The sequence below is a fragment of the Lates calcarifer genome, linkage group LG3 (assembly GCF_001640805.2).
Source record: "Lates calcarifer isolate ASB-BC8 linkage group LG3, TLL_Latcal_v3, whole genome shotgun sequence".
Lineage (NCBI taxonomy): Eukaryota > Metazoa > Chordata > Actinopteri > Centropomidae > Lates > Lates calcarifer.
In genome coordinates, this window is record NC_066835.1 from 6,793,280 (window position 1) to 6,816,515 (window position 23,236).

At 40.6% G+C, this 23,236-nt stretch overlaps 1 protein-coding gene across 1 annotated transcript in view; it reads left to right on the top strand.

The window, feature by feature from the left end:
• csmd2 (CUB and Sushi multiple domains 2) overlaps positions 1-23,236 on the top strand; it is a 223,016-nt gene that overhangs the window by 17,532 nt on the left and 182,248 nt on the right. Inside the window, 1 exon segment of the mRNA XM_018701481.2 lies at positions 17,325-17,437. Coding sequence (XP_018556997.2) covers positions 17,325-17,437 — 113 coding nt within the window.

Below are 23,236 nucleotides of genomic sequence, written 5' to 3' on the forward strand. Positions count from 1 at the left end.
CTATCTATTGCATCTATTAGATCTCTTGGCAGCCCTTCACATGCAGGCTAACTTAATTAGTGACAATTTCTCCATCTGATCAGTTGAAGCTACACCAAAGCTGCTTTTAATTCCTGTCACCTTCTGCTATGAGCTTAGCCCTGCTAATAGTGTAAAGCATATGTTATGCAAGCCCTCTAGAGACAGATGAGAGAAATATTCTTAAGGGTTTTTGTTATTGACACTCTCTGTTTCTCCCTGTCGATACCCCCCACCCCCACATCTCTTCTGTGCCCCGTCGTCCTCTCCCAGCATCTCTCATTCTGTGCCAGTGGTGCCTCCATTGCATCTCGCTGCAGAAAGGGAATGAGAGAGAGAAGAAAATCCATTATGGATTGGTGTTGCGCTGTACTCCTCAGCCTTTCTCCTGTTTGGACCTCTGGGCTCTGTTGTATATTGATGCTCCACTGGGACGTGGTGGTGGGGGTGGGGTAGGGTTAGCGTTCCACTCTCACTGTCTAAGCGCTTTGAAAATAAGTGAGGGGAAAGAAAATGAATTTGAAAAACGAAGGAAAGAGAGGAAAGAGAGAGAAAACTGCAGAAAAAAATGAGAGACATGGAGGAGCAGAAGGAGTGTACAAGATTTTGTAGGGAACACAGATCTCCTTTAGATTCTGCTTGTGTTGTCTTTGACCAGACTTCCCCCTGTTTCAAAGGGGGCATTTTGTAAAAGTGAGACTTGAAGCTTTATCTGTGAGCAAGCTTGGAAAAAAGGCTGGGAAAAGGCGAGCTGCAGCAGCTCTCACTCGTCAACAGCAGTCTGTCAGAACATGCATGTATATTTACACTCCCAAAGACCCCCACTTACGCCACACACACACACACACACATCCATTGGCACACTTCCGTACACACACAAAGATGCATGTCTGATAATTCAGCCCTCCCTCCTCCTCTCAGCTCCCGCTTGTGTCAAAAGTAATTTTCTTTCCATCTCTCTTGCCTCCTCTTCCTCCAATTTCTCCCTCACTCCTCTCATTTCCTCCTCACCTATTTTTTTAATATCTTATCTCCTTTGCCTGTTCTCCATTTTGTGTCCTGCATGCTGCATTTGCTGAATTTGATCAGCCTTTCATGTATACCACACTATAGGTCATGGGGCTTGAAACATTTCCTTTAATCTCAAGCACTCATCAAAAATTAATGTTTTGTCTCACTTCACATTCAAATGATCACCTTTGATTTCTTTCTCAAAGCAGTCGCTTTTCTTTAGATTTGTTTATTTATCCATTAATTTATTCATTGCTGTCACAGCAAAGCCAATAAAATTGTTGTTATCAGGAGACAGCCAGTTTACAAATCAGTTCGGCTATATAGTTGTGCTTGTGTTTCTAACTATACAGCATATGCACACTGGTTAGTGTTTGTGAGTGTGTGTTCTCCTGCAGCAGTTTATTTATGAGTCACAGTCACTCCTTAGGAAATGCATATATGAGTCAGTCTGTTGTTGCAGCACTTCATTAAACCCCCGATCCCCAACTGACACACAGGAAGCACAGAGAAAATCTGATGGAAGTTGGAATTGTTTGAAAAAGAAAAACAGAGAAATCATATGCAATGATATACGTCCTAGATTAGAAGTATGAGCTGCTGCCGGTATTCCAGAGCGGTTAATTAAGCAGAGCATTCATTTTCAGAGATGGTGGAGTGATTAAGTGCAGCTTGTGCCGTCAGTGTTGTGAAAGCTATCAGTCGCTTTACACTGAGAGAGGCTGAACCACAGAGAAAACTAACCTGAAGGTGAAATCAGTTTTGCTGACTTAAGTAGTTCAAATATCTATGTAAAAAATGTTTTTATCCACTAATTTGCAGTATGACTTACTAGAAACACATTAATAGCATATTTATTTTAGTTTGTATGTGTCAGGATGTAAAATTAAACCAAATAAACTTATCTGGATCCATTAGAGGAAGCCGTGCAGCAGATTGTAGAGGATCATACCATTGTTTTTTTTTTTTTGTTTTTTTTTTTTTGTTTTTATCTTATTGATTTGTTAAAAATGCAAATACTTGAAGAAAAAGTTTTGAAAATGTTTAACTATGTAAGATGAGAGAAATGACACAATCACTCTCTTGTCTGTGTATTAAATACGGTTCTCTCCAAAGTTACGCTGTACTTCTATGCAGCATCTGTATGACAAAGGTATGGGTTTGGTATACAGTAGATCTCTGGAGCCCTGTAGCCCAGCAACATTACTGTGACAGCAAAAGTTGAGGTGTGCATAAGCATTGCACCCTGACCTTTGTTCGCAAAGAAATAGCTACACCATGTAACCCTTAAACCCCCAACATTTCTGTGTTGATAAGGGTATGTTTGAACTTTTAACTTAGTGCTACTTCGTACTTTTTGCTAAGTTAGGCTAAAAACATCTCAACTCCACTACTAAGGTAACTTAAAAATGCAAGATTATTATTGATCCTCTCATTAAATTCTGGGGAAGAAAGCCAATGAGGCTATTCCTTTAACATAGATGACTGACCATTGTCCTTCTTAGATGGATCTCCCATCTTCTAGGAAGCAATTTTATTCCATCTGTTTCAATACAGTATTAAAGTCAACTTGCCATGGCTTGATATTAGCTTAAGATATGTCATCCTTCACACTTCTGTCACCTTCATTCCATTGTTACACAACTGTCTTTTTCAGCCCTTTCATGTTATCACTTATTTCTGGTCCATAGGAAAATATCTTACAACATAGTTTATAAATGTGAACCTTTATAATATCTGTCCCTCAGCTCTGTGATGAAGGGAGTACTTTTGAATGCATCAGTTGAATGGACAGTTTTCAAAGGAGTCTAGCAGCATCACCACATGACAATAGTGCCACCCTAGACAGTAAAATGGTTTCTGTAATAGATTGCCTTCATACAGTTTCAGCAGGCCTCTGCAAGTAGATTTGAACATAGACATTTATGAAAATACTGACTGCCTGAAAGGTAGAGAGTAAATAAACAATGGTACATTTGGAAAAATGGTCAGTAGAGTAGTGGTGTGTATGTGAGTGTGTGTGTGAATGGCAAAACATTTTTTTCTCAATTTCCATTTGAATACCCCTTTTCTAATTTCCTCATATCTGCTGCCAAAACTGTTTGCAATAGTTAATTATATTTTTATTAATGTAGGTAAATGATAAGTTAAGTGACTGAGCATTTATCTATAATTAGATTATTGTTATGAAACATCTAACCCTAGTAATCCTGTTGTCCTGGGTTAAACAGAGCCTGTGGTATTATAACAGTAGTCACAGAGCCCTTTTCATGACTAGGGTAAGTGCCAACACGACCTTAAGCGAGACACTGAACCTCCACCAGCTCACACACTGTCACTCTGAGCGCACATTTCTTACTTGTAAAAAGCAGCCTTTTGTGTCACATTTCACCTTGTAACTGCCAATCTGGGAACACTGAGTACATTTTAGCAGAGGGAAAAGCTATTGGGGTGTGTGAAGGCATCTCTCTCCATACGCCTTCTTCTCTGTGATGGAGTGATGGAACGGAGGGACTTAAGGCCTGGCAGTCTGGCAAGGGCGGGAAAGTGAGAGAGAGGAGGAGGCGTGGAAGAGACAGATTTTCAGCCTGCAGGCTTGATAGGACCTAAATAAGGAGCACCAGTGCATGGTGCTGGGAGTGGCATTAACACTACAGTCAGCCCTCAGTGCTGTGAGGTTGGGGTGTCACAATACCAGTTTGTGTGTGGAGGCGAAGGAGAGAAGCACAGTGTGTGTGTGTGTGTGTGTGTGCGTGTGCGTGTTTGTATGTGTGTGCCTAGACTGTGCTTACAAAGGGGGATCTAGGCTAGTGTACAGCCCACCCCAGCAAGCTGATTCAGTGTCAACAAAATCAAGGTTTATTGGAATAGAGATAAAATGAACACTACACTCACAAACACACACTCAAACACACACTTTTAAGTACAGAGTAAATGGCAGTGGGCTGGAAAACTGTTAACCCTGTAATTTTTCCAGATACATAAGGTTTTTAGAGATGTTTCTGCTTTTAGGCAAGCACTTGAAAGTATATGTGCTTTTACAGTATATGCATGAGAGGGAAAAATATTGTGCATGCGCTTTCATTTTGTCTCTGCTGGTAGTTTAAAGTTTTGATTTGAGTTGCATCAATCTGCTATCTAAAAACAGATCATGAAAACAACATTTTATTAATTACATGATTAATTGAACCTGCAAGAACTAATTTCTTGGACACTTGGGGGTGGTGGAAACAAACTTTAAACACAAACACAACCCACATATCATCACATTTTCAGTTGATATGGCAAACTTGTTAGCAAAAAGTTCCTTATTTAGACATCTGCCAGATATGAAGGAACATTAGCATCAGCAGTTAATATGAAAATATTGGTTATAGCTGATTTAAAGGTGCTATATGTAAGGTTTTGCTATTGCTACATAGCCACCATCCACCCTAACCTAGCCTTCAGCCATGTGTTTACAAGAGGTTAGAATACACCCTCTGGGCAGTGCTACTTCTTCAACCTTGTATATTGGATTGAAGGCAGACTGGATGCTACAGTGACTCACTATCGCAAAGTGGCATTACAAAACAGGAGGAGCTGAGCACTTGCAACATTTCTTCTAGAATGGTAAAATAGTTGTTCATGCTGCTGTTGGCTTTAAGAAAACCTACATATTATAACACCTTTAAAATGAATTCTTTAAAAAAGTCACCTGAATAATCAAGAATTAAAAACATTGTTTGTTGCCGGTGTCCACCAAAATCATGTAGGTGTCGTATAAAACACTGTAACAGGTTTTTGTCATACTGTGGATCCATTGCATTATTTTTCTGTCATATTTCTTTAAAATGATAACAGATGCTTACATAAAAAGTGCTGTTTATGTGTTGTTTAATATTCTAGCACTTGTATTTAGCTTTAGAGCAGCTATAATGTCTTATTTTATCACCCCTAAGTTGATGCCAGTCATATACCAGACATTCATATACAGTAGTGGGCGTTAGCATGTAGCCATCAAAGTTTGTGTTTATTCAGTCTCCTATCTCTCACAGCATTTGGTATATTCGTGTGCATCCATGGCTCATGCTGTATGTGTGAACAAGTACAGTGTTAGTCAATGAGTCAAGCTTGTAAAGAGCCAATGTCCACAGGTCAGGGTGAGAGTGGGTGACGTACAATGGCACTTCCTGCCTAAACACTTGCCATGGCAATAATTTTTCTTCTGTGAAGGCCTTGGCCATCAATCTCTTGCAACACACACTTTGGAAAATGACTCCAGTCCGTGAACGCTGTGGCGCACACGTGTTCAATATACGTTTGCATACGCACGTTTCTTTTTTGAGTGTTCATCCCGAGATCCACGTGCTGATATATTAACATGTTGTGTGACATCTGCGCCAGGGATACATATCTAAATGAGGAGTGTTTAATTCTGTGTGTGTGAGAAATATGGCTTCAAGGCTGCATGGTTACACTTGTTTGTGATGGCAATGATTGCGCATCTTATTCAACAGCTTCCACGCACACATTTGTGTACTCTATGTAGATGGATTTTTTTTCATGAACATCCCTAGACATGTGCAAGCAGACACACTGACACAACCACACACACAAACACACACAATGTTGGATTTATGGTTCCTTTGAGTCTGGGCTGTTAATGGAGAGACTGCCACTTATCAACGCCAGCTTTAACGACAGACTGCTAAAAACAGGGGGAAGAGTGATAGTTTGTTTTTCATCATCTCGCACTGGGAAAAAAGTGAAACGACGTCGAGATTTATGGCATCTGCTCACCTGTGAGGCAGAATTATTAGGCCCTGTAACCCCAGATTAGAGAAATAATCAACTAGATGGCTGTGAATTTATACCTTACATCCTGCGTATTACTCATTGTGCGCATTGCTATTGACATTCTCCCGTCCCCAGGTCTATCAATGTTCTTCACAGGATACACTTCAGCAGTGGCATGAAATTAAATGTTTTCCTGCTGAGGTAAACGATTAAATATGCTACTCGCCCTTCAAAAAGATGTGTCATTTGCAGCCCTTCATTTGAGTTGAAGGAATGCACCAATTTTTGGGGAGGCCGGCCTGTTTTTCCTTCGGTTATAAAAATACAATCACTAAAAATAGAAGCATAATTATGACCATGACCATACGTGTTCTCAAAAAGGGAAAGGACACAATTATCCATTTTGCCTTGTACAGACTCAGTTAATAACATCTGAATGTGAATGTTTCTTTGAGCATTATGTTAAAAGGGACAAAATCAGAATTATGGTAAATAATCTTAATTGATTTGACAGCAGTTTCCTGCATGACATTGCATAAAATATATAAATTCATTGGTACTGATTTTATTAGGAAGTGGTTAGTTATGCATAGCACAGCAGCACAGGCTCCAAATTGCTGCCCATGTCAGCAGATGAAGATGCTCATGGGAGAAATTTACAGAATTAGATTTGACCAGATCAGATATTGAGTTAAAGATGTCTTATTTTGAATTTCGAATTTATTGTTTCATGCCCATGTAATAAAAATTGTACACAGCTAAAGTCATGCATTTTTCTTGTTATAATTAGGCCTGTGTACAAAATCCTAATAAGCACAGGTTGATATGCATTGTTCATATTTAAATGTTTGTAGTAATTTTTTGGAACTTGTCAGGCCCAAAGAATAACCAGTGTACAGAGAAATTATTATGACAGGAGCTAAGACAAAGCCTAGAATTTCATGATATAAACTGATAAACACTAGCTAACAAAGGGAGGGTGGGAGGCAGATGTTATGCTTTTCTCACTGCAGGGAATTCATTTTGTTGATTTGCATGACAACTTATGCAAATCACGTCAGTCACAATTTTCATTACAATACCTGAGGCACAGCGCGACCCACGAGCGCGCATGTGCGGCAGGTTTAACATGTTTGGTGTGTCTGGATTCAAAATTGTTGAAGGAGGAAGAGCAGACAGGGAAGCAGACCTGTCATAGCTCATTTCACTGCTGGTGTGACTTCTCTTTGTTTCCAATAATTTTGAATTGATCAAGCTGTAATAAGGACGCATTTATAATTTTAAGGACTGATTATAAACAATGACTTGACAATCTATTAATTCCTGTGGAAGAAAGCAATTTTCGAGTGGGAACTGTGTCTTTTGTGCCGCTGGAGAAACAGCACAGCAGCAACAGCTTTGTCATAGTGAAACCTTATTTGGATGAAACACCGTGTGCGATTTTTCACACTCTGGTTAAGGAACTCAGTGGAAGTGGTCCATTTCATTTTTACCATTGCTCAAAATACTACGGAACAGTAGGTGATTCACTTCTATTAAAACCACTGCTCAACCAATCATGGACAACTTGATTTGACCTAACATCTCATTACTACAGGTCAATGATGATGAAATGATTAGGTCATTGCCTAAAACTAGTGACTGTTTATCAAAAGAGTACAAAGAACACACAATAAACATCCCAGTTCTTGCAGTAACAGTTCATCAGACCCTAGCACATCTGTGGCTGCTCTCTCCATAGATAATAATGCCAAAAAGTCCATTCATATTGCATAGCCATTGCTCTAGAGGCTTGAACACCTGGCTTTCTGTAATCTGCTGTTCGTCAGTGTGATCATTTTATGTGATAAAAAAGCTACTTCTTTGCTTCCTTGTTTTTTTGCAGTGATTTGTAGCTGTGGATTTGAGATTCAGCGCTTTAAACTAAGTCAGGCAATCTGTTTGTGCTGTTTATACATAATCCCATCTCTCATGCATATACAAGTACTTGGTGAACACATATGCACGCTTGCTAGCGATTTCCAAAACTTCATAAACATCTCTGCAGCATTAAACATTTGAAAGATGACAGTGATAAGAGCTCTGCAAGACAACATACAGACATAAAGTAACTCCTTTTGCTGTATTCCGTTTATCTTTTACATCACTGTTTCAGTAATATTACATGTTCTGCCATTTGTTGTCATGCATGATGTTCCTGCTGTCGTGACAGGGCTGGTTCAAATAATGTTTTCCTCTACAAGAAAGGAATCTAAATTTAACATAAATATATCAGCGAGCAGCAATTCCAGGAGAAAACAAAAACACATCAAGCAGAGCACAGGGCACAAAGGTACAATGAGGACTCTTCCGCCTGCTGAGCAATTTCAGTCTTGATTGGAGGAAGAGCTGCGGACCTGCAGCCCACCTCCTGTTTGTGCCTTCACTGCCAAATTTGTCACCGCCAGATGGGGTAACATAAATGGCATAAGTCTATTGACAGAACTGCGGGAATGTTTCGCCAACCATTGTAAGAAACCAATAAATCTATTCATGAAAGCAAGGTCATCACTGCAAGCACTTGAAAAATTGTCAGTTTGGGAGACTTAAGTGCTTCTGTTGAAATTAGGATAAATGGAACACACACAAATTGATGTGATGTAAATTATATCATCAATTTACTTGTATTTTAGTCACTTTAGCCAGCATTATGACAAACTTGTGACATGTATTAAAATTGAAACTTTGAGATTTTAATCCTTAAAATTCTCCTGTATACCCACAATAAAGAAACTTCTTCTCACATCAGCTGTAGAAGAAGAAATAAAACAAGATGGTGGCCAGATGAAGTTGCTGAAATTAACCAAACTTTATTAGATGAACTTGTCTTGACCTAATAAGCTCAGGGAGAAAGAGTTTTGTTGATACACCAAAAGGCTCAAGAGTTACTTACCAAAACATGTCTTCACATTGGTACTAATGCTCAGTGGATGTGGTGTATGTGAAAAGACTTCTCAGCCTGATCTCAGTTGAAGTATGTATTTTTAAAAACATTTGGTACTCTGGGCTGCCACCCACTGCTGAACAAATTAAAGAAGAAAAAAGAAGAGACAGCAACAGTAAGACAGCCAACAATAGCAATATGGTGGCACTGAACCTTTGGTATTTGCCCCACGAACCACATGCCCAAAAACAGAAGGAATACATTCTCTTCAGCTGTAATCTATGGGACTGTGAAACACAGACGTTCTCCTTGTGCACCATTTGTTTTCCGGCTTAGGCAAATCCCTGGCATATTTTTCCAGCCTGTGTTGATTTTTCTTTTTTTTTCTTCCTTTTCTTTTTTCCCCTCAGTGTTGCTGCAGTCACGTTTTTCTTCCTTGATTTCATCCTTTGCCTTTGTTTTTTCTTGTTCATCCCTGGGAGACACAGAGCATAGCAGTCTAATTAGTTATCCAAACACCTTGTGAAACGTGATAATGGATAAAGTGCACAACGTGCACATGTGTACGCACTAGCTGTGCTGTGTCAAAAGTATTTCCCTGGCATGTAATTAGGCACTTGTTGTATGGGACCAGTTGCACTTGTGCTTATTTAGTTGCTGGAAAGGCAAAGGTTAATGCTCCATCCTCTGCTGTAAACATACTGCTATCGATTCCCGTCATAAAGGATGTGAATTGGTCTATAGAGCTTACATATAGTGCAGTGCAGAGGTGTTGAGGGCTAAAACAGAACAGTTGAATTCAGTCTCCACACCAAAAAGGACACATAATTAACAGACAGAGGGCATTCATTTTGAGATATACGGGACCTAAGAAGAGACTGTCAACAGTATAGAAGCACAAGATGAATGGCGTATGAATACATCAGTGTTTGTGAGAGCCTGCAGCTAATTCTAGATCAGAACCAGTGCTTTTTTGAGTAACACACACACAAATGCTCCACTGCCACCCCCTCCTCCTCCTCCTCCTCCTCCTTCTTCTCTCCTCCTGCTCCTGTCTCTTTTCCCTCGCTGTCTCCTTCTCTCTGTTGCTCTTTGATCATCCTTGCCACAGGAACGAAAGAAGAGCGACGGGTAGAAAGTAAATAGCATTGGTTGGGCGCTCCATCGGTCACCGTGTCCCTATTAGCCCCGCTGGCTAATCAGATCTTCTGCCCAACCTTGTTTTGGAGTTTATTAGTGGCATCCCTCTGTGGAGCCAGGGAGAAACTGAAGATCACAGAGAGAGAGAGAGAGAGAGAGAGAGAGAGAGAGAGCAATGCTAGTGAAATTTTGAATATAGATTCAGACCTTCTTCCAGTGTTTTTGAAAGAAACCTCAGTGGTTTAGACTTAAAGTCCTGTACTGCAGGCATGCATCACTACACATATGAAACCACACCTCTTATCCATTGAGTCATATATGAACAGCTATTTGGACACTACATGACCAAAAGTATGCAGACAACTGGACACCCATATTTGACATCGGGCATTATTTTGACACTATTGGCCTCCACTACTCCGGGAAGACTTTCCTCAAGATTTTAGGAACCTGGCTGCACAGACCACAGGAGTTTTAGTGAAATTAGGCACTGATATTGGGTGACAAGGCCTGGCTTGTAGTCGGTGTTCCAGTTCATTTCAAAGGTGTGTGCAGGCAGCTCAGAAAACCATGTCCTCATGGATCTGGCTTTGTGCACGGGGGTAGCAAAGGGCTTTCCCCAAGCCTGGTCCCAGGTCTTTGAATCACTGCCCACATCATTTATTCAGATTCAAATGGGTCTGGTGTTGTGGCCATTAATGATTATTTCTGACTGTAATTGTCCAATCAGAGCCTTGCACTGTAGGCTTGGATGAGAATGTGGATGTTAACTTCCTACACAGCTAGCTGCCTCGTTACATCTGTGAAAAATAGCGATGGAAAAATGGCAACAAAAATACTGACAAGTGTGGATGACGCAGATGTGGCTGTGGAGGTTGTAGTAAGTCAAACTACAAAATAATAACTCTTGAACCAGCATTTGTCTTTGATAAAACATTAACTGCAACTTCCATGTCGACAGAGAATGACATCGGTGGGATGGGAACATCACCCGTTATTGCTTGGTCGGGGGGAAACAAGACACAATAACCTTTCCAACAAAAAAATGGCAAACATGAAGTCAATGTCAGGGCTGAATGAGTGAAGCAAAGTTTGACCGTAACAGACCCACACCAAAGTCAATAAACAGGAGTGACCACATGCTTTTAGCTGTATATTGCACTGTAGAAGGGGGGTGGGGGTGGGGGGTGGATGAGTCAGAAAGCGAGAGAGAAAGATACAGTTTACAAGTAAAAGCCTCGGCTGGTTAAAGAGATATTGGCTGTGTGCTGTACTAAGTGGCAAATGGCTGCATTTGATTAAACAGTATATCCTTTTAATCTGTGAGATTCTGGGAAAAGCAGCATTGCACTCAGCCATTACCCAAGTGCATATTAGCAGGGTTTTTTGTTTGTTTGTTTTCACTTTACATTTTCCATCATGCCACACGCCTCGCTTCACTACACTCTACACTTAGCCAACTCTGTCTGTTACGCATCAAAATCTTGACGCTTGTAAGGCTGACTCATCATCACATTATTTGATCTTCTTTGGGCTGTGTGTTATATAACCTGTTTGCTTAAGCATAACTTCACACTGCTACTGTTGCTTGAATTTTCTCCACATAGAGGAGTCCATACACAACAACTATGATTACTGCTACAACTGCAGACAGGTGCAAAATAATGATATTCATTTGTACAGCACACATAATTAATTAAAATAATAGACTTATGTATGGTAAATCAATGGTAGACTTATAATCTAACATACAGTATATACTGAACACAACTAAATATCTAAAATGCAGGATAGCTGTGTAATCTTTCACCTTACTTCCTGTTGGCTCTCAATTGAGTCTCTCATGTCTGTCCTTATTTTCTCCTTGATCATTTACTACATCCTTGTTTGTCATAATTGCTCTATCCACCCACCCAGCCATGCACACACACACACACACACAAACACACACACACACACAGACAGACAGACCTGTGTGCCGGCAGTGGCGAGTAAACAACAGCATATCTCATGGCTACCACTTAGCTTTGTCACTTTCCTAGGGGCGAGAGTGGCACGACATTGAATTAGTTTTATTTTATCCTTAATTGTTTTCTGCCCGAGGATTATTGCAAAGCGATTTGTGCGGAGCAGGGGAAAACACGTTGGACGCGTGAACGTCACCTTGTTTCATTTGTCAGCCTTGATTTGTTTGCTGTAAGCGTAATTGACTTATGTCTCTACAAGAGGGAACAAATGAACAAAGCATGCAATTTCTTTTCTTTACCCCTGCTGTCAGAGCCTTTGTGTTACTCACTTAAGGATTCTATACCAGTGCTTGTAATTATTAATATCATGTCCATATCATGCAAGAATATTAGTTTACATCCTGCATTATTTGCATTTTGTATGTATATTTGCATTCATGAAATCCACAACAAGCACAGTTGTGAAGGATTAAAGTATTTGAATAATCATTTAAATGATATTCCTTTTTTTTTTGTTGTTTTTTTTTAATTTGCATTATCTGCTGAATATCCTATATGTAATACAAGAGGGATTATGGGCTGCCCAGTGTGTTGCCTTACAGGTATCTGTGTTGTTGGGCAGATGCAGATAGCATCAGGGCTATGTAATGCACTGTTAATGGAGTGCAGATAGCCTAGAGATAAACCAGTCACATCACTCACTCACTTGCTGGACTGGTAGACACTCCTAGGGGAAGTAAATCTGTGTGCATGTGTGTGTGTGTGTGTGTGTGTGTGTGTGAGCCATAACTGCATACTTAACTCCAACTCTTTGGTAGAATTAGATTTGAGAAATAGACATAATTTAAGACTATGAAGCACTTATCTCTAGTAAAGCCATTGGTACAGTGTTCCGTAACTCCTCCACTCATTCATACACACACATCCTTTGATTTAGCCGGTGATGACTTTAGCTGTTCTGCACGGCAAATGACAACTAATCAGTTCCTGTGTTACCACCCGTGTCTTTTTATGGCCCCCTTAAAAAATGAGTGAGGCATTCAATCACTGTTCTGACACTGTAAATTATTCACTTGTTTTCATCGTCACATTGGCTCTCTCTTTCACCCTTATTTCACTCTCTGCGCAGAAGTTCACCTTCCACTATTTCGCTGTTTAGGTTTTCACATTCCGTCACCCACTTCATCTGCCCCAGTCTCCTCAACTCCCCGGCAATATTTTCTCCTCCCACCCTCGTCTCTTTCTTCTCCCTCTCGCCGTCTCTCTCCCTCTCCCTCTCTTCCTCTAGAGACACTGGTTTGTTAATGACTTCACTGCGGTTTGTCTCTCAGTTGGCGCTGACTGCGGCTGATTATCTCGCCATCAGCATTCGGTGTCAGGGACATCTGAGAGACTCTCCCACCCGTGCTGTTCAACCTCGGTGCGCAAATACCTTGTGATGTCATACGCGTGTGAATATTAACAAGCAGTTGCACGCTACAGCTTTTCTCTCTTTCACGAGGAAGAGAGAAACAGCCAGCCCGTTTTATTCAGAAAGATGTCAGTCTTGTTTGAAATATTGATGGGTTGTGGGATCTGCGGAAAGCTGTGTGTGAGATTTACAAATTGCTGCAGCCTCCAGCTAATTTCAGGATAGTTTCACCTTTGTTGTGGGGCTGTGTACTTTCTGGACAATGTCATGTGATGATGAAGAGCGAAAAACTAGTAGAAATCTGTCATAAGAAACTAAAATGTAGCACATTGTTCTGTCCACTAATACAGTGATTTTTTGACATTTAAGAGTTTCAGTCCCTTCCTCTCATGCAAAACCACTAACCCTTATGATTACTGGTAATACATTTGCCAGGCTCTTAGATTAAATACCGCGATTTTTAACTGAAATTGAGACCACTGAAGGCTAACCATAAAACTCTATCAAGGCAAGATCACGCCCTTGGGCAAAGTGATGCGGTACATTACAGCTTACCCAAAGAGAAAGGATAAGAAGGCTGATAGAAATACGCTCTAATTGCTTGTGAAAGTTCTTCCTATTAGCTGCAGGAATCAAATCATGTGTGTGGGAATGGTGTGCCATTTTAACCTCTGCTAGGCTACACTGGTCAGCTTTTCTTTTTCTTTTTTTTTTTTCCCCCACTGTAAGGCGAGCCAGTGATGAGTCATTACAGACACACACACAGACACACAGACAGACAGACACACTAAACCACAAGTGTTTTAACATTTCAGTCATTTTTAAAACAGCTACAATAAAATGAATCTGTCTAATTAAGCACTGAGAATATTTTTCTTTTGCCAAAAACATACAGAAGAGCTGGGACTGGAACCTTTCGTGTGTATGTGTGTGTGTGTGTGTGTTGCAATGGCTGGCCACTAGTTCTCAGCATTGTTGTCAGTATGAATGGCACTCAGTAGAAAACATCAGGCCCTGGCCTTGACCAACGGCAAGTTATAGCTGCATACGGTCTCATATAGAACAAGTATGCACACACACAACTCGCACAACTACACATAAAAAATACACACATTGCTCTTCACTCTGCACTTCAACTCCTTCTCCCCCTGTCTCTCTCTCACCTCCCATCATTTATTGGCTAATGTCTTCCCTTCTACTTGGCCATCAAAATCTTGCTGCTGTGTCTATTTTTCTCTTTTTTTTTACTCCTCCCTCTTTTCTTCTTTTTTTCCCTTCCCTCATCCCTCCTTCTGGGGGGGTGGGGGGTGGTGGTCAGCTGTATCAGCAGTGCACTTACCTTCCACCCTGAGACACACACACACACACACACACACACACAGGAAAATGTTCAGACGGATAAAACTGTGTGTGTTTGTTTGAGTGTGTGAGCATGAATCCCTGAGTAGCTGTAAAGAAGGAGTCTCTCGCCATGACTCATCCTCACTCAACTTATAGCCTCAAAGTTGGAGTTTTTACATCACCACGTACTGATATGTCTCCCTCACCTCCCTATATGTTGCATACATCCACTCTCCCTCTGCCCACTCTTCAGCACCGCCACCTCCTCATTACAATATCTTCACGCTTTTCCTATACGGCCATCTTTCTGCACATAAACCCCGTCTCCCTCTCTGTCTGTCTTCCCCCTCTCTTGCTCCCATGGGTAGCAGTTGGATAATTGGAAGCAGAGGTTCTTCATTGAGATGATGCTGAGGCCAGTCAGGTGGAAAGCCCTCTTAATAGACCTCTGCTCTCTCCATGCACACACACACACACATGCTTATGCAAACACTTACACACACATACAGCATATACTCCTCGGTGTGGATGCAGCCATGCACACATATACGTCCATTCTTCTCCTCGAAAGGCCCTTATTTCTGCTATTACTCAGCTTTCCATACAGTAGGAACAGCCTATGACTTCCCATAACCGTGCTATTTTTTTTAATGTGACTTCTTTCTCTACCTTTCTCTTTCTCTCCTCAACTTACCACTCACTTGAGACACCTGCGCTGCAAATCTGTTCTTTTTTGTATCGCTCAGTTGCAATCATATCTCGCATCTTTTTCCTGATAACAGGCAATCCCCCAGCTGGCATTTTCACAATACATTGCTCAGATTGCCTCAGCCCATATCCCATGGCAATATTTAATCTCTGTTCGCATGTGAAGCCAGTTTTTGTGTGTTTTCTAAAGGTATCCATTTTGTTTTCTCTTAGCTTAGACAAATGATTCAGGGCCGTATCTGGCTGATGCCAGATGATCACGATGCGGCAAGAATCCCTTGCAGTTTGTAGACCCCCCCACCCCCTTCTCTCTCTTTGGCCCCTCCATCATATCCTCTATCAATCCCCCTTCCCCGCAGTGCGCTTCTGAACCAAGATGGCTGCCTTCCAACTCAATTTGCGGTCAGCGAAGGGGCTATTTGCATGAACATGTGTCCCATCGTTTAGCTGATATCCCACCGTGACAATCTCACAGAGAGGAGTGAAATCATGCATATATTAAAGTCCTCTTCCCTTTTTGGTCCAATTCATCGTTTCCTGCACTGGTGTTTTTGCAATTTTTTTTACCACCTCCAATGTGATACTTAAGGATTAAGTGAAACACTGAGGCCTCTCTAACACTAAGAGATAAAAGGGAGGGTTGTAATAGACTGTTAAGAGTGGGATACACATGCAGTGAGAGAGAGAGTGCATGTGGGAACAGAAATGAAAATTAAAGTGACACTTGGGAGGGGAAATTTCAACGTTGAGCTAAAAGTAAGGTTAGCAACATTGTCCCTTATTAGAATCTCTAAATCAGGGATCTGTAGCGTGCACACACACACACACACACAGTCATGTCTACACACAGATGAATCAACCTGTGGTGACTGGCAACAAATGAATGGTGGACACCTGTTTTTTAATTAGTATGTGCGTGTGTATGTGAGGACTGCCAGTATGTGGGTGGAAAACATGTTAAATGGATTTAATAGCTGAACCTGGTAAAGCTGCTGCTGAAAGCTAATAAGGCAAGGCTCATTACTCAAAACTATATAGCTTGTTTCCCTCAGAGGTTTTATTTGCCACACTACTTGTTACAGTATTTTATTAGACATCTCTAAACATAGTGATTCTATCTGGTTTTACCTCTGACAAACAGGATAACATGATGATAGTTAGACTGAGTGATTGAACAAGAATGATAAGAGGAACGAAAAGTAAGTTTAACTAAGACTTTATACACGTGACCATAGTTTATCATTATTATATATAGGGACATAATTAAAGATAGTAAAACATTTTAAATCATTAATTTTTACCATTTTTAAACTGATTTGCATTGCTAAATGTCTAAATAGGAGATTTTTGCCACTGCTAACTAGCTAGTAGCCTTGTATGGGATAGCGTTACCGCACGGTTAAAGAGCTAGTGCTAGGTGCAAAATTGGCTAGCTAATGTTAGCTAGTTACAGGAAAGTGTAAATAAAGAACCCTCTATTTCAAGTAGCTTGTCATTTGCTACCTAGCTGGTAGTTTAGCTTTAAAGAGATATTCAACTTAAAAAGAAAAGTAAAATCAAGCACATGTGGGCCTCACAGGCTGCAAAGTTGTGCACTTCAGCTATAGCAAACATACATTTCCTGTTCCATTTGAATTCCACATCTAAAAATACTGGTTGCCTATTATAAATGGCTGTTGTCTCAGAGTCTGATCATTTTATGTTTGTTGTCTGTTCATCTGTTGGTTCATTCCCACAGTGGCTGCTGTGTTTCTAATTCGCTGCGGATACATGATTGCAATTACTCTGTCTTCACTGATTGAGAGAAAGCTGTTGAGGTTTTCTGTCCTGTTGAGGTCTTGGCATTTTAATAATTTGTGGATGATTCAAAGCCTCATTACACAAAAAGTTATCCTTGAATGCCGGGGGGAACAGCTGGCTTGATGGAAGTGGGCTTCATACCTGACCTTGCAACCAACTGTGCTGTTGATTAGATCTTTTTTTTTTCTGTCTGACCGTTATTGTCCTTCTGTCCATTTGTTCTCAGGTTAACAGGGTTCCAGCTGCCTTCACCCATTGTGAGTACAGGCTCCCGGCTCACACTGTGGCTACTGTCTGACTACGCGGTCAGCGGGCAGGGATTTAAAGCTGTCTATGAAGGTAACACAACTTCCATGTTGTTTTGTTTTTGAGCAACAGAAACAGTTATAATTATTAATTTTTTTCCTATAGCATAGCAGAGGAGATATAATTAGATAGTTCAGCCACTCCTGTTGGTGTTTCTTAGTTCAAAGGAAAATGATTTAGTGTGTAAATATCATAACAAATGGGAAAAAAAACAAAGCATGAAGAGGTGGTGTTATACCGTGACTCATATTCCAGAGCAAAAGTAGCAACGTGCCCTGAACTAACTGTATCATCAGATGGTTTAATTTAAAGCCATTCTATCCAGCTAGGTTATCATCTCTCCCTTCCCAGGCCAGGACAGGGACCTTTATCATGATGACATAGAATGCTTTATGACCCGTAGCGGGATGATATTAATGATGGCACTCTTCAAACCCACGCAAGAGGAAAAAGCGAGCCTGGAGAGGGGAAGGAAATACAAGCAAGTGACTAATTAGGCTAATTACCTGACAGGAGTTTGTCAGTCTTTTTGAGATATTGTGAATGTGGGGATGTGGCTCGATGGAGCAACATCGAGCGACTCAGGAGGCCCAAGACCACATTGCGTGACTAGATAAAAACCAAAGATAAAAGAGCAAAAGAGACTGTTTGTTAACTCTACTGGGAGGCAGTTGGGGTGTTATGGCTTTCTTTCTCACCAGTGGAACCCAAAACTGTCAGACTTGTCTAGCTTCTGACCTTGAATGATGTAATTGTCTCTTGCTGCAAGTATGTTTTCAGTTAAACACTGTAAATTATTAATTTTGTTCGTTTGAATACTTCTACTACTGGAGCTACTATCTTTGTTTTCCTATACACAGCCATAGATTCATGCACACATTATATACACTCTATGACATACATATACATCAGTAAAGCTAACTGAGTAATATAAAATAATGTAAATCTTAAATCATGTGGTGTCTTTGGCACCAGGGAGACTAGATGATGAATATCTGGGCCTGTTGAGCACCGGGGGGAAATGAGTGCAAAGCCGTAATTACCTGTCACCCACCTCACATGACGCTAGCGAGACCAACTACAATGACCTGTGTCACATGGGGAGAGAGAAAGGCCCCGCTGTGTTGACATGTGGTGCCCCCCCTGTAGGTAGGAGGAGATATGCAAAGCACAGCATCATTTCACTGTAACTGCATGAATGGAACACCACCCGTGGTTGGCCTTTTTACTGCACAGCACATGAAAATATATGAATTGTAGCACTCAATTCCTTATTCCTCAGATAAAGCAAAACCTCAAACCCTATTCTGCTTCCCTTCATTTCTGCTGTGTAATATTCTATTCTGCTCTGCCTTTGAACCACTTTGACAATTTCCTCATGGTATTCATGGGTTCTTTGACTTCTCTGTGCCACAGAAATCCCAATAGTGCTCCCTGGCACAAAGGCCAGAGATAATAAACCTCCACCCTGCGGCTAGACCTGTTTTATCTGGTTACTGATTAAAATTAACACAAAGCTTAAAATCAGCTGGATAGTAAGAGCAGCCTAGATAAACAAGCAAAAAACACAGTCTGGGTATATTCCATGCTGACCAAAGTCAATACTAAATAGTTGTTAAAAGGAATATGTCACCCTAGCCATTTTCTGTGATATTTGTATCGCACCAAGAAATGTCTGAATTATTTAGTGAAAAGATTTTAAAGTTTTTCATTTAAAATTTGCCCATTCCTTTTTCACCACAGATCTTTTTTCTTCTCCTGAGTTATTTGGCAGCCTCATACCTGCTGTCGGCAGGAGTCATTTGAAGTTTCAAATAACTTTTCTTCTATTGAACTACCCAGGAAGCTGAGAAACACCAGGAAGATGTCACAGAGGCTGACACGCTGCTTTGTGCTGCTTTGTAAAAAGTTGGTTTGACCAGAAGCCACTGGCACAGAGCCACTGTTCTGCTTTGATTTGATTAGTTCACAGTTAGAAATAGTGCACAATGGTCAGCAGGGAACAATTCTGAGAACAGGCAGCAACCAAACACTGCACATAATCAGAGATCTCATTGTGTATCTTCTCAGGAAGTATCTGGTGTTTGTCCAGTGGTTATCTTAAATTATGTCCATGTTGAAACTGACATGCATTGTCCTGCTGTTACCCCTTCAGTAGCTTCTCACCGATAATATTCAACGTTACTCGAGCTCTGCTTGCCCTTTCCTCATTTGGTTTTTCTCTGTCTCCACTGTTGCTGTTTATCTAAGCAGTTTGTTACACTCCATTTGAGCCAAAGATACTCATAAACAAATAACTTAGCGCATGACCGGTCTTTTTCCTCTCTTCTAACTGCACAAGTTGCCCTGTTTTATAGCAGGAAAATGCAATGGGCGACCACAAGACCATATGCATAATGGAATTCTACAGTACATAATCTCATTTTATTGTCTGACAGAAAGCCCTATTTATTACTGCATGTCAATAGCTCCTCCTTAGTATAGCTACAATCCTTAATGGACCAAGTTATACCATAAGCAGCCTATCAAACGACATGTCTGTTATAGTGCATCTTGGTTATTGCCACAATTTTCCATTTTAATGTTATTTGGCAGCTCATATTCTCCACTGTGAGGTGTTTTTTTTTCTTTTCCCCACACAAGACAGTCCAACAGGTGTGTGTAAAGGTTACCTCAGGGAAAGTAAACTTGTGAATAATGTCCTTAATAGTAAATGATGCATCTGTGTGTAGTTGGCATCACCCACAATGCAGCTTGGTTGCATCACAGCTGTGTACTCACATCTGGGATTCTGTGAATGTATAGAAATGCTAAAAATAGATATAAATAGGTTCAGTATACTTCCATGTGCATTCTGGGACTTTACCAAGTATCTCTTTACCCAGGCTTAGACTGCTATTACAAGTGTTTGCTAGTATTATGTGTAGGATTCCTACTGAGAGAGACCTTTTAATTAAAGTTTAAGACCCTTTTTGTCAGCTCCACTGACAAAAACAGTTATTTTACCACGCAGAACACAGGAGTTGCTGGAATACCGCTGCCCGTTATTTTGTTATACTTTTACTTACGTAAAGGATCTGAGCACATCCTCCACCACAAATACAAACAAACTAACCAAACAAACTATCCAATGGAGGCAGCAGTATTCTAGCAAATCTTGTGTTCTACAAGGTAAAATAACTGTTTATTGTCAATGGAGTCTGGTAGTGATATAATGGCTATTTGTGGTCAAACAAAAAGGATCTTGAACTTAATAAATCGGTCTCTCTGTGTAGAAATCTAGAAATCTATAATGCTGCCAGACACTAACAACGTAAGCCTGTCAATTAGTGGATGTACTTTTTATGTGTACAATTGCCCATTCGATTACATTGCAACAGCAACATTGTTTGTGGTGTCTGGATACACTTTTCTGGTTCAATCCTGCACCAATTCCAAAGATGTTTGTCCCCATCAGCCTTTTACAGTCAAAAAACATGGGAAAATAAGGTTCAAAATGACCAGAGTTGTCCTTTAATATCCCCTTGCTTGGACAGGAAACCACTGTCCTATCTTTAGCTATTGTGTCTGCCCATTACATGTGAGCCATTGCACCGCCAAAGACTACAACTGTTGTTCTGGGCTTTGTAGTAATAGAGCGCTTGTGCTCAGCTGTTGTGGGAGGGGATCAGTGTATCTCTGATTATGTTTTTGTGCACACGTGTGCTCACATTTGTTTGTGTGCCTTTTGTACGTCTCTGTGTAGATGTCAGTGAGTATGTGTGTATGGACTTTACTCACCGGATGTCTTTCCATTTTCTCAAACAGGATAAATGTCTTTTTTTCTCAGCCTGACTGGCTTTTCTCAGCAAAGCTTTTGGCAGTAAAACCTCAGTATTCTACAGCCTCTTTTTTTATTAAGACTGTGCTTACCATCCACCATTTTGGTGCGAGCCCATCTCGTCTATATTAGATATCTGTTCTGTTTCAGCCCACACTGCAATAAGCCTAAGTGCTGCATAGTCCATCTCCCCAACACACTGTGTAATGGCCGAGACCACTCTGGAATCTCTCCCCTCTCGTCACCATGGCAACCACCAGACTCCTTTTTCAGTCTTATTCTTCCCTTTCTCTTCTCCATCTCTTTGCAAACTCTTTATTTGCGTTTAATCTGTAGCTATAGAGAAGGAGGCTAACAGAGGCAAAGGGAATTAGCTTCTGAAAATATCTACTGGGACTAGAAGAGAACTCTTATCTCTTCATGTCTTACTGCATCCACCTTTGCTACTGTTTCCTCTCCAGCTTCTTTTCTCTCCTTTAGTACTTCCTCTTCCCCTTTTTTTTCTGCTGCACCTCGAATCTCAACCTCAGTGCCTTCCATGTTTTGTTGCCTTTTCCCTAATGTTATCTCCCACTCTCGCTCTCTCTCTCTCTTGAATATTAAAGTAGCGTGATGATTATCCAGTCATGTGTTGCCAAGTTTCTCTTCCGTCTGTGTCTTAGTTGCATAGTCAATGTGCCTCCCAACTGGGTCAGCTGAAAAAAAAAAAAAAAAAAAAAAAAAGACACAGCCAGCCCTGCAGCACGACTCAAGCAGTCTGCTTCCTCAGCATTAAGTCACTGCAGGTGTCTGAAATAGGGAAAAAAGACACAATATTTTGTGAAGATATGTAGTATATCTTTTTTTAACGAGTGCATGTATGCATATCTCCAACTTTAAAGTTATTACAGTATATGTAAAGCCTGAGTCTGAGGTGAATCATTGATGTGTTTGTATTTTGTGTATTGGTAGTACTGTATTATGAAAAATAGAATGAGGATCAGTCATGAATATATGAAGTATTTGCTGTAACAATAAGTCACCATAGGCAGTCACATATTTTCTGAAAGTGAGGAAAGCAGCAGAGGGAGTCCTCCCAGCATTATAGCCTTCCCCTGCATCCATCACAGCTGATCTACAATAGTGTCTCTATCTACTCCCCCTCGACCACCGCCGCCCTCCTCCCCCTCTATCCCTCCTTCATATTAGCATGAGTGAGAGGGGAAGGCGGGGGCCGAATAGATGAGAGTGATGAGAGAGCAGTGAAGCATGAGCGAGTTTAGTGCCTAATTGAAAAATGAGGCCTTAAGTCGGGGAGTTGGCCGAACGAAAGTGTGATGACAAGAAGTGAGAGAACAGCATAAACCTGGATCAAATCCCTCAGTCCTAATCTCCTGTTTTCCCCTCCACAGGGACTAACATGTATTTTAACTTAGGGGGTGTATTATGGCCTTGTTTGTGTGTATAATTTAAAGGCATGGAGATGAGGGGGTTGAGGGAGCACCCATGAGTTACTTTCTTGTTGCTGCTTGTTCTGGTAAAATTAGCTTTGAGTAGGAGAGATGCTCTCTATTAATATACACTGTGTTCTCTGCAATACTAGCAACGCACTCTTTCATTTTCGAGATTATAATTGGCTACAAACATCGCAGTCCACCTTTTGATTAAATGTGACCATTAGCCTCCAACATGAAATAATCATCATTGTGCAAGATAAAAACAAATAATAAAAACAAATGCAAAGAGCGCACATGTAACTTGAGTTAAGAAATTACCATAATGAGTCAAAACTACTGTCAGGCCAGCTGCCAATGACTCTTATCTTTAGTAACGTGGGCTGTCCTAATTTTTTTTTTTAATATTGATCTATTACTTAACTATTAATTAGCTTAACTTAATTGAATAAATAGACTAATAAACAAGGCAAGGAACTAAAGGGGCTAATACACTGCTACCATGGAAATGCTAGAGTGTAACCTAAAAACTTTTTCTTGCTCATTTTAAACGTCTAATTACACAGTGTTTGTTCACAT